Source organism: Anabrus simplex, chromosome 6 (assembly GCF_040414725.1).
Source record: "Anabrus simplex isolate iqAnaSimp1 chromosome 6, ASM4041472v1, whole genome shotgun sequence".
Taxonomy (NCBI): domain Eukaryota; kingdom Metazoa; phylum Arthropoda; class Insecta; order Orthoptera; family Tettigoniidae; genus Anabrus; species Anabrus simplex.
The window spans coordinates 266,761,474-266,774,614 of NC_090270.1; the positions used below are offsets into that span (position 1 = coordinate 266,761,474).

The window sequence follows — 13,141 nt, forward strand, 5'->3', positions numbered from 1 at the left end:
CCATATTTTAATTATTTTCTCTCTTCTTAATGGGGATTTTTCAATCTTGCCCACTTTCAGTTTTCCTATCACAACTCTATGAACTCCACCAAAGGTTTCTTCAGGCATGGCTGTAACATCTAAAAGGTTCTTCTGGTGTTCTTTCTCTATGATTAAATAATCAATCATGGTCTTTGTCCATCAATCTCCCCAACCATACCTTGTAATCTTCTGACTGTTCTTCTTCCTAAACCAGCTGTTTCCAACGATCATTTGGTTCCTCATACAAAAATCCAACAACAACTTGCCTTCTGGATTTACATTTCCATATCCAAAGGGCCCTACAACATCTTATTTTCCCTGTCTTTGCATTCCAACTTGTGCATTTAGATCTCCCATCAATAGCACTTAATTTTCTTCTATCTGCCTCTCCACTTCCTCTAAAAAGTCCTCTATATGTTCACCCTATGCAATCCGTTTGTGGAGCATACAACTGAAATTGATCTTTCATTCCATTTTCAAACTGGAGTCTCATCTTTTCTTCCGAACATTATAAAATTATTATAAATTCAAATTTCACATGAAGGTTTTGAAGTACAGTACATACAGGCACCTCCAAAAAGTTCAGTGACACAGGCACAAAGTTGTCTACTTCAAGTGGCTCTAGATTGTTATAATATACAGCCCCATGAGATGACTGCCAAATCTCACCTTCAGCATGTGTATTCACATCATGTAGTCCCAACACAGAAATGTCTTGCTTATTACTTGTAACTGACATTACTCATACCTGCCAACTTTCAAAAAGAGAAATCCGGAAGATCCTCAAGCGGAATTTTTTTTAACAACACGTGCATGCGTAACAGTATTGAGACCTAATGAAAAAGGACGGCAAGGAGAAGGGGGGAGAGATTATAAACAATACTAATACAAGTCAAATACAATAGAACCTCGATGCATCATTCCCGGAACTGTCGTTTTCCCATATTCATCACTGAATTTATTCAATCCCAAAAATGTGCCATATAAACCAATGTTAAATTTCCCCGCATCTATCGTTTCTCGAACTATCGTTTTATCGCATGAATCGTCGAAAAATTATTTGTCCTGGGTCACAATTTTCTCGCATTGATCGATCATACGTAAGAAAAACATACGCAAAAGTTTTTTTGAACTTAGAGGGACTGCTGAATACTCTTAGCATATAACAGCGGCAACCTGTTACGCGAGAATATATGAGCAATTCGGAGATGCTAGTCTTAAACAAGGATCCGTAGTGCTGTGCGCAGGTTATTCACACGCAACCTTACTACGAGCCTCCTGGTGCCAACGGTTCTCCTCGGCCCATTAACAGACACCTAGAAGTTTTCTTATTTACAAGAATTAAAACGTACAGCATAAAACTCATAGGGCTGCCAAATTCGTTTAAAAAAAAAGAGAGAAAATCGCGCAGTGCGCCAGATACGTTTTAATTAGTCACAGGGTGATTAATCGCGTCGTACCCTGTGGAGTGTGTGGGATGTTAGAGGCCTGTTGACCGCTTTGTTGCCCTCTGCCCAATAGTCTTGTCGCAAGCCGGACCTAACCAACACAGACCAATAATCTTTTCTCATAGCCTACTCTTGTAACTAGTTCCTAAGTTGGCAGCTTCGCACAAGTCGCTGTGACATCGTTCGAGACGCGCCGCGTTGAATTTCTAACTTCTGTGACATAGTGTGGGCTGAGCTGCGAGAGCCGCGCTGTGTTGGGTATCTAACCTATCGTTCGCAAAGGGTCTGCGGAATCTTTTCCTAAATACAGGTTATCGCCGTAATATCCACGTATATCTTTAATTTGCAATAAGAGAACTGGACTTAAAGGTTTTCAATTATTACAAAATGTAAAGAAATGTAAAACGAAGCGGCGTAAAGGTCACGCTTATTATTTTCATCTCGCAGGCCTATATCATGGTTGCAATATTCTGATACCGGTATGTACTGTATAGTATGAGCTAAATGGTTAGCACGTGTTGTCCTTTGGTTCAAGGGGTCTCGATTGGGTCGAGGATTTTAACTTTCCTTGGTTAATTCCAACGGTTCGGGAGCTGTCTGTCTGATGAATTAAACATTAGAATTCATCTTAGATTGGGCCGCATTTTCATATGCGCCTATCACGCAACAACTTGAAAGACCTGCACCCGGCTCCGGAGGCCACGTGCCAGTATTGTTGTTTTTATTATAATAATAATAATAATAATAATAATAATAATAATAATAATAATAATAATAATAATAATATACTGTATTTACATAACGAAAAATGTCCCAATACAGTACCCGCATTTTATTATTCTGCTTTCCCCGTTTTTTTACGTTGCTCGCATTTATAGTTTTCCCGCATCCGTCGTCATTATCCCCCTGCCCCCTGAAAAACAAGGTTTTACTGTATATGTTATGATCACCCCTGAAATTAAATACACAAAATTACATCTTGATGAGTAACTCATCTGTTTTCACTTAACATTGGGAACACTCACCGTGATCGTATAAAACAAGAAAATTAAGCAGAATATGCCGTCCGAAAAGAATGATAATATAGTTTCTTAGTTGAACTCGTTACAAACACCACTAAAAATACTAAATCCCTTAGAAATTCGTCACACAATTCTACAAGTTTCAAAACTACCGCCAATGTTACACACTCACACAAACAAAGCCTTTCAGCTGCTACGCAGCAAGACGCAGTTACTAAAGTTGTTTTATATAAATTCACAGCCTGCTACTTTTCACGGATTTCTTTTCTTCAAAATTGCAGCCTGCTACCTGTTTGGGAACATCTCACTGAATGAAGTAGCAGTTGAGGTAGAACAGGTGACAAAAGCACGGTGATTATCGATACATTTACCGGTCGAATTTCAAACACTGTATCTCGTATTACCAGCTACTATCGAAAGTCAAACAAATCCGATTTGACCGCAGAAAGCAAAACCAAGCGCAGATATTCAAAATCCGTACAATAAAGTTGTTCATCCGTACAACCGTAAAACACACTCAAAAACCATACATTTTACAGAAAAACTGGAATATTTGGCAGGTATGCATTACGCTATTATTATTTGGATTCTAGAATAGTAACAAAATGATCGAAATATGACTACAATATATTGTATCATTACGATTCTAATACTGATGATTATCAATATTACTGATACCTAAACAATGATATGTCTACAGAAATGGCCATGTTTTCATTATTCTGACCTGGAATTCATTGATTTGGTGCATATTACCTAGCATAACATGGTAAAACACTGTTACAGTGAAACTTTCGCAGCTTTTTCAAATAAGTATATCGATACAGAAATAATGCTTTCATTGCAAAATACCCTATTAGATACAATACAACAATCTCATTTTGATACTAACCTTAGAAAGATCTTCTAGAGAATGATTCTCCGATGTACTCCGATGTAACCTTCCTAGCAAGCTGCATTAGTAGCATTGTCCTTCTTACTTTTGGAAGTACTTGATACATCGCTGAACTTCGTCACTTGATAAACCACTCAATATATCACCACGTAAATATGGTAGCACTATCGAAAACACAGGCTCTCTCGCTGTCATCCGCACGCAATGGGAGGAATGTGGCGCTTGGTCTAATGATGCAAACTGGAACATCGCATAGTCTACTGATGCAATTTACATTTTTACTAATTCCCTCTTTGTCGCTTAGGTTTTGTGTTTACTGACAACTAACGGCCTCTTGTAATGCAGCGGGGAATTTTTTATAAATAGTTCAAGCCTTCCTCCACAAGATAGCGCTAAAATCTCAATTATCGTCAAATGGCGCTTAGTCTACTGATGCATAACGGCACCCAATTTAACATGCTTTCTGCTTAGAAAATTCAAATGATCCATTAATTTTGCCAGTCAGTGTAGTTGCACACCTCTTAAAACTTTGTCTCCCTCTATGTCTCTTAGTGGGTTAAGAAATTGTTTTCAATAATATTAAGGAATATGTTCACTATTATTCCTGATAATGATGAGCCCATGGATAACCCTTCCTTTACACAGATTTTTTTTGGTGAATGCAAAACTGCTTCAGTTTAAGGTTGTACTTATAACGTTATACTGTACATGATTTTCCATAAAAGTCGGGAAAGATACCAAACTCGCACAAAACAAAAACCACATTAAAATCTGTATCAAACAGCAATCTGCTTGTTTAAACATTTTCGAGGATGTTTTCCAAGCAGCGGCTTGCTCATTAGCATGTATTTTCTAATTTCAACGGGTTGAACACGCATATTCGTCTTCATTCTTAAAAAATTGTAATGGCATCATCCAGAGGCTTGTGTCAAACATTTCCATTTTCTTACTTCAAACGGCATCACCTAACCTAGGTTAAACCGTGCATGTATTATGAAAACATATTTCAAGCTCCCTGTAGAATAATGTTAACCTTATCACTAAATTTACATAGGAACAGCTAACCTCTGAAAATAGTTATGCAAACCGCTGTATCTTGAGAAGAAGTATCACATTCTTATTTTATTTCAGTACCCAGTGTGTCCGGCTTCATGGCTAAATGGTTAGCGTGCTTGCCTTTGGTCCAGAGTGTCCTGGGTTTGATTCCCGGCTGGGTCAGGGATTTTAACCTTCATTGGTTAATTCCAATGGCTTGGAGGCTGGGTGTGTGTGTCATCTTCGCATTACAATTCATCACAGGTAGGGCCCCACTCTCATGGACGCGCTGGTCACCTACATGGCGTTAACTCATCGTAAGAACTGCACCCGGCCTCTTCGGAGGCCACATGCTATTATTAGTACCTAGTATTAAAATTAAGCAATCATTTACTTTAGCCTTTATTTCCAAGGACTTAACAACTGCTGTCATTGCACTTATTGCTATCCCAATGTTTGTTTCCACCAGTCGGAGTTGTGAGGAGAGCTCTGGTTCGCTCAAGATCGGCTCGTTTGTGCGTAATGAGGAACTGATACGGAAGATGATCAATCGCATTCAATATAAACGCTGGAATAGAGTGTATGAATATTGATAACAGATAAAAACTAACACGCCCGAATTTTCCTATAATAACAAATGAATCAGTAAAGGGCTTCTCATTGTAACCGAAAAATACTGCACAGATCAATATAGGAATTTTCGAAGGGCATAATAACATTGTCATTATAACGGAGGTTCTCTTCTACTACGGCCGCGGTCGGATGTGTATCCGAGTCGGACATCTCACTTTAGCCCTAACTGACCCTGCTCTAAATTCCTCTTCTGCCTTGAATCCTCCTTAGCAAGCTTATGATGCCTCTTGTCAAAGGTTCTTAATGTCCCATAACCAAACGAATGGAAATATTTGAGAATTTTAACATTTCCTTAATGTTAAATACGGGTTTTGCCCTATTGTGAATTACGTTAAATCGAATATACAATTGCACTGCTCTTATGGAATAATTTTTGGGACTTGAAATTTCTTCTGTTAAATGCGGGTTTACACTAAATCGAGGTCGCGCAAAATCAAAGTTATACTGTATATTTAAAAATATATTGTAATACAGTTCTATGTACCTTTATTTATTTTGCCCAGGGTGTAAGGACATCATCTATATACAGGCCTGACTATATCCAAAGTGATAAGACTATTCATCTACGAAATCACCAGTTTTATACTCTCATGCATATCTTAAGCAAAAATTGAACCTAATGGTTTAGCAGTACCAATAATAGAGTTATTGCTTTTAAGTCCCACTATCTACTTTTGAAGGTTTTTGGAGACACCAAGGTGCTGGAATTTTGTCGCGCAGGAGTTCTTTTATGTGCCAGTAAATCTACTGATATGAGGCTGACGTATTTGAGCACCTTCAAATACCACCCAACTGAGCCAGGATCGAACCTGCCAAATTGGGGTCAGAAGGTCAGCACCTCAACCATCTGAGTCACTCAGCCTGGCTTTAGCAGTACCAACATACTATCATTACCTTTTCAAGAGTTCAAGATTTTTCCCTAAACATATTGTATAAGCATCACTGGGAAATAGTCCAGCTCCTTGGCTGAAGGGTCAGCCTAGTGGGCATTGTTCAGATAAAATTTAAAAGAAAGAAAAAAAAAAAAAAAGGAGTTCATCTTTGACAGAAGTATTACACAATGCATTCAAGTTTTAAAAAAACCTTTTACTGATTCACAAGATGAATGAACACACGGTTGTTTTACAATGACAATGCACTGAACAACTACAACAAGGCAGTCAGTCACCTTAGCTACTTCAGAGCGTGCAAGAGATTGTCTATTAAGGATAAAGACAAAGGACAAAGATTCAAGGCTGAGGAACAATTCAGATGAAATCATTAAGAGCACAATGAACGAACGCTGTGGTTGTGGCAAAAGTATTGCATTTGCAGTATCAATTCCAGGTAGGTTTGTCTGTGTAATGGATATAATGAAAATTGACACTTCTATATAGTTAGGAGATCTGCAATTTTACTGAATAACACTTCTAAACATTGTCCCAGTAAAAATATGTAGGAATAATTGATTAGAAAAGAAACTAAAAAGCAGACTATGTAACTCTCAGCACTTACCCCAGAGTTCAATTCAGCAATCTGTTCCTTAACATTGACACCTCCAATGACGAGCAAAGCTTTCACCGTAGGGTTCTCAAGATACTTCTTGAATTTTATGATCTGGTTGTAGGTCTGCTCTGCCAATTCTCGAGATGGCTGGAAACAAGCATCATCATACGTTGAGTTTTAGGCAAAATCAATTCTACAGTATGTTATAGAAGGTAAATTTCATTTGCAATGCTCACAGGCCTTTAATGAGCCCCCTTTATTTTTAGTCATCGCACAGAGAAAAACATATTTGCACATAATCAAATTGTGAAACAAACATCATTACATTTCCATCACTTGTTGTATAGTGACCTGTATGATTCTTTTCCCCTTTTGTCTTTGTACTGTATTCCTAGTCTTTTCCCACCTGTACAACTTTTATATTTCTCATCTCTTCCCTTTTCAGTGCTTATAAAATCTATTTATACCAACATTTCCAAAAATCAAGAATGAAGATATGTTCAGAATGACCTTGCAACAAGTATATTGCCCTCCCTTCTGTATAATAATAATAACAACAACAACAGAGATTTTTACAGCGTCTTCCGCAACAGATTGAATGGGTACACGCCCACGAACCTCTGCTTCAGAAAACAAAACGGAAAATTGGCACTCGCAGATGATGAAAACACCAAGGAACTCGCAAGATACTTCGAGCCACTACTTAACTGCCCAGAACCAATGGAAAGGTTTCCACTTAAACCCCACCCGAACCCAAACCCAGACTCATCCCCACCTACACAAGAGGAAATACACCGACACATACAATGACTGAAAAACAACAAGGCATCTGGAGACAACAGCATAGTAGCAGAGCTTCTTAAAACATCTAGGAAAGAATTCTCTCCAAGAACTCACACAAATCATACAAGAAATTTGGACAACGGAAAAACTACCAGAAAATTGGACAAACGCCCTCCTCGTTCCACTTCACAAAAAAGGTGACCGAACAGATGTGAACAATTACAGGAGAATTTTCCTGGTGCAAGTCGCATACAAAATCCTCTCCACAGTCCTCCAAAGAACACAGGAACAACTAGAACCACTCATAGCCAAATACCAAGCGGGTTTCAGGCCCCACAGATCCTGTGCAGAACAGATACTCAACCTGAAAACCATCTTGAAACTATGACACACAAGAAAACAACCCACAATCTGCACTTTCGTGGACTTCCAGAAAGCATACGACTCCATTGACCGGCAATCCCTCTTCCAAACACTGAGTGAATACAGACTGGACAACAAGACTCAAAAAATCATCAGACTAACTCTCACCAACACAACCTCCTAAGTAAAATTCATGGGAAATATATCTGAAAAATTTCAGATAAAAAACGGGTGTCCGACTAGAAGATGGACTTTCGCAACTACTCTTTAACAAAGTCCTGGACAAAATCATGAGAGAATGGGAACAAGCTCTAAAAGCTCAAGGAAATTGGCAACCATTAAGTATGACAAGAAAACATGTAAAAATCTCCCGTCTCGCTTTCGCAGATGATCTCGCGATCCTCGCAACAAACAAACAACAGGCAATCAGCCAAATCGAAACCCTCACAAAATGCTCAGAAAAATTCGGCCTACAAATCTCCTCCTTGAAAACCAAGGACATGTGCAACCACTGTAGCCTCCAGAATTTGAACACGAAATTTGGCACAATCGAGAAAGTAACCGAGTTCCGATATCTCAGAGAAATTATAGTACCAACAGGAAAAGAACAGAAGGACCTCGAAGTCCGCATCCAGAAAATGAAGAGAGCCCTCGGCCGAATGCAAAACATTTACAACAAAAAATGCCTTTCAATCTTCACCAAAATTCGAAATTACAATACTGTGATCAAACCTGAAATACTATACGCGAGTGAAACACTGGATCTCCACAGGAAAACAGTACTTGAAGACATCCTGAAAGAGGAACGTAAAATCATCAGAAAAATTCTCGGCCCAAACCTGACTGACGAAGGATACAGACTGCAATCTCGTACAAAAACCGAGGAGCTCTCAAACCTTACGGCCGACATCAGAAAAAGACGCCTGAAATTTTACGGACACATCAAACGCCTTCCAGAAAACAGACTGACAAGAATCTTACTTGAGGCAACAGAGAACATCAAAACAAATAGGTGGACAACGGAAATCTGCCAAGACCTGGAAAAATCAGGAATCAAAGTGGCCGACATCGCTGACCAAACCTGCTACAGAACAAAAATCAACAAGTGGGAAGTAGAGTCAGAGAGAAACCACAAGAAGAAGACAGGAGCTAAGTGGACAGAAGAACGAAGAACCACGATGAGAGAAAAATTGAAGGCTACCTGGCAAAGAAAGAAGTGCACAACTTGTAAGTGAGCTTTGCGTGATCAGTTTTCTGGTCTTTTTCACATCTAATAATAATAATAATAATAATAATAATAATAATAATAATAATAATAATAATAATAACAAGGAGGAGGAGGCTGATCTGGGGCTGAGAAGAAATGGAACTGGGTTTAACTGAGTCCATATGTGTGAAGACAGAAGTGTATAAAGATGTGGAAATTGGCTTCGTCTTCCTTCTGTTGCACCCTCTTACCACAGTGACCTGTCATCATGTGAAGGAATATTTAACACGTTGAGTGCCAAGCGACCCCATATGGGTACGTGAGAGTAGTCACGTTTTTGAACTTCACGTCCCCATATGGGGTCGTACGTTCGTTCTAAATCGAGAACTGTGCGAACCCATTTGGGTGCGCAGTAAGTATGTGATTCGAAGCTGTATAAGTTATCTTCCTGCCATCTGCTGGTTGTCTATTTAAGTACGTGCATAGTCCACCTTCCATTCTGCAATTCCTGTTTTGGCGCGACCCCGTATGGGTAAGTCAAGAGTGCTATGTAGGGTGAAAAAGTAATTGTCTATCTCGCGCACGGATTGTTTATGTAATTGTGCAGTGCTGCGAGTTTTCTTTTCTTTTTTTAAGTCGTTACTAGTAAATCGAGCAGTAAAATACTTAGTGCAGGTAGTCTGGACGATATATCGAACAAGTCGGAAAATTACGCAAACGTAGTATATAGTTACAGTGATTTTGAACTCAGTACAGAGCAAATAGCGATCTCGCACGTTCATCCACATTGACAAATTACAGTCTTCAGCATACTCATCCTCGCTGTATTCTGGGTTTCCAAGCCAGCTGTTGCAACAATTATCACCGTCTTCAACGATATAGTCACTGGTTTCCCATATTGCATGATCATCGCTGCTAGGTTCTCTCACTCAAATTAAATGTTATACAAATAAAATTATATACTTATTCAATATTCCGTAACTACTTATTCTTCTTATAATAATATTCTGCTACGTCCTAATTAACCAAACTTACATGATTTTCACTACTTTATATAACAACATTTTATACAAGAATTCCCTACCTAAAATTGGAAGATCACCATTTACAAATATTTCCTGACCTAAAATCGGGGATCCTACTTTTTACGGCCCCAGTATGAACAAGCTAACACATCTCTCATAATCAACAGCATATATCGCGTCCCTGCAAAGGAAAAGATAATTATGACCGAGCGTCGGGACAGTAACTACTGTATAAGTACGACCCCATATGGGGGCGCGTGTTCGTGTACAATTCGTAATGACCAATACGACCCCATATGGGGTCGCAATATTTTACCTAATATACATAATAAGTTGACGTAATATATCATAAATACATCCTCATTTCAGCGATCATTTGCTTGGTTAAGTCTGTGAACGTTTTGGCACCAGGGAGTAACTCGATGTTATTAGCTCACGGCACTAGACGGCAGTCCTATGATATTCGGTCTGGCACTCAACGTGTTAAACAGGCAACAAAATGTCCAGCAATCTCGAGAAATATGTACTCTTAAACTTGCCACAGTATTTCCTGGCAATAATGGTCAAGAAAGACTGCGGAAACTTGCTCAGAAATGTAGAGCAACTGAATGGATGGACAAGAAGTTATTTAGACGACAAATCAAGTCTCACCATGTTGCCTGGCGGTTCGCACTATGGATTTTGCAGTTGCAGCAGCGTTGTATATAATAATTCATAAAATAATTACCAACCGACTGCAACAAAGGAAGAGGTGTTTGTGGATAAGGTTGTATTTGGATACAAAACACTGGAATCCGAATTTGTGTCGTGAAATAAGACTTGACAATGATCAGTTTGAAAACTCACTACATTGTTATAAAGTTCAAATGCCAGTTGTTTGTAGAGAATCCAGGAGCTCTCTTGTTCACCACCTCCACTGCCACTCTCCTTCTTGGCCAATAATTTATTATTTTCACTCCTACCATGTCCTTAAACTTTTACATTTCAAATGCACAATGCCTACCAAATCACCAAAATTTGTGATTTCAGACCAGTTATAATTTTTTTTTTAAATTTCGGTCTTGGTACTTGTTGGATGATATGTCGCACAGTTCAGTATGTAACTGGATAATACTGAAAAGGTTGATTCATTTCTCTTTACTCCAAGATATTTTGATGTGAAAACCACAAAACAGAATACCACACTAACGTATATAGCGTCTGCAGTCTCACACTAATCTAGCAATATTGCCGTGTTTCCCACCTCCATTGGAACACACTGCAATTCTAGAGGCAACACAATAATTGCCGGAATCAGTGCTGGCAATGCACAGCAACACTTGCTGGTAATCGAAACATATTGCTTAACATTGCTTCAAATTTCTTCGCCGTACTCAGCAAGTATATTGCCACGATATATTTCCGCAAAAATATTGCCCATCTAAATGCGCCTTCAAATCAATGTTCCCACCCAGGCAAGTCACATGAAATCAAAGCAACTGAACAGGGTAAAATGCCTGACATGCCTTAAAATTTTACAGCAAAAACGCAGCAAACAAAACTGAGTACCTCCTTCCCCATAATTTTTTTTTGTTCAACAATGCCGATTTCCTAATGTCTAACACTCAAGAAACATCCATGCAAGCTAGAAGCCTTGTCACTACTATGCAAAAGAATTTAACTACTACTTGTTCATCACACCACCCAAATATGCTGGCGCTGTACCTTAATTAATGACGCGGCCGCTTCTTTCCTACTCCTAGGCCTTTCCTATCCCATCGTCGCCATAAGACCTATCTAAGTCGGTGTGACGCAAAGCCAATTGTACAAAAAAAATATTTGTTCCTAAGTGTTTATCCTAGTGTCCCAGCCCCCTCCATTTGATTCCATCGTGGGCTATATAATTTTCATACTGATGTGTAGCATATCGGCCCATCGCTGTTTAGATCATTCCTCGAGTCTGTCTTCAACAGGTTTCCAATGCATAGTTCATCTTTGGAACTATATCTGAATTTGCTCAAAGCACATTTCCAAGCCACAGTAATCTGCTTTTGCCCATTTTCACTTGAACTGCCACAATGCAAAGTTGTATTTTTATGTCTATGTTGGAAACACAACCTAGTGACACAGGTTGACCATCGGAGCATCTCCGTCCCCCACGACTTTTCGTCAACTTTTTGTCTCTTCCGTAGTCGTCCAAAATTCTGTACCCCAGAGTATGACAGGATGGACAAGAGTGATAGATCTTGAATGTGAGGCCATTAATCCAGCGACTGCAGGGGAAGCCTGGTGTTGTCACTTTAACCATACTGCAATAAACCTCGTGTACACCTATTCCATAAATTGTCCATCATTCTTGTTAAATTCAAGATCTTTAAACTTCGTTACTCGAGGCAGGTCATTGCTATCAATCTAGATAGTTTCAATTTCTAGTGGCTCTGGTGACATACATCTGGTATTTATTTTGTACAGTTGCAGGCAATATTACACCAATCTGTTATGCTCTACTTGGGTTTAGTGTTGATCAAGCATGTTTTTAGTAGCCAATTCATTATCAGTGTAGAGAACAGCCCAGGTCATGCAGATTTGCGTAGCATCCATAATAAGCAGAAACAAAAGTGGTAATAAGGACAATTCCTGGCAGACACCAACAGTAATGGGGAAAGTTTTTAGATCCTACCACAATGGTTTGATGTAGCTATTCAGTACTGCATCAAACAGCTGTATCTACCTGACGAAGTACCCCAGGACACTATACTGTTAAATCAGGTGATGCAACTAGAGGCTCCTCAGCTAGGAGTTATGCAGCAATCCTTCACAAATTCAGCTTGGTACAGTAAAACATCATTAAGACGTTTCTGCAGAGGACAACAAAAATGAACATGTTAAGCGAGAAAATGTACTACTGAATATACGAATAAAAACTATCCAACAGGGATATAGAAACACTAGACACGATTTTTTCCGACATGAGGGCACTTTACGTCTTGTATCTGCGGGTACAGTGAAAACTATAACATGTCTTAAACGGTGTGAAAAACACGAGAGATTAAATATAAAAACCTTTTCTGCTGGGGCTTATAAAATAACAAGTGCACTGGAAGGTGTGAAAAACACCAAACAACAAATATAAAAACATAATATGCATGGGGGCCAATAAAAATATCCAAGTATTATTGTGGATCACACTCTTTCTAAAACAAATGTTAGTAAAGTCTTTTATTTCAGAGCAGTGGGATATTAAA

The 13,141-nt window shown here is 38.9% G+C and overlaps 1 protein-coding gene across 1 annotated transcript in view; it reads right to left on the minus strand.

Annotated features, from left to right (window-relative positions):
* Positions 1-13,141, minus strand: part of Ddx1 (ATP-dependent RNA helicase Ddx1) — a 113,063-nt gene that overhangs the window by 42,985 nt on the left and 56,937 nt on the right. The window contains exon 6 of the mRNA XM_067149290.2: positions 6,549-6,686. Within this exon, the coding sequence (XP_067005391.1) occupies positions 6,549-6,686 (138 nt within the window). The remainder of the gene's footprint in view (positions 1-6,548; positions 6,687-13,141) is intronic.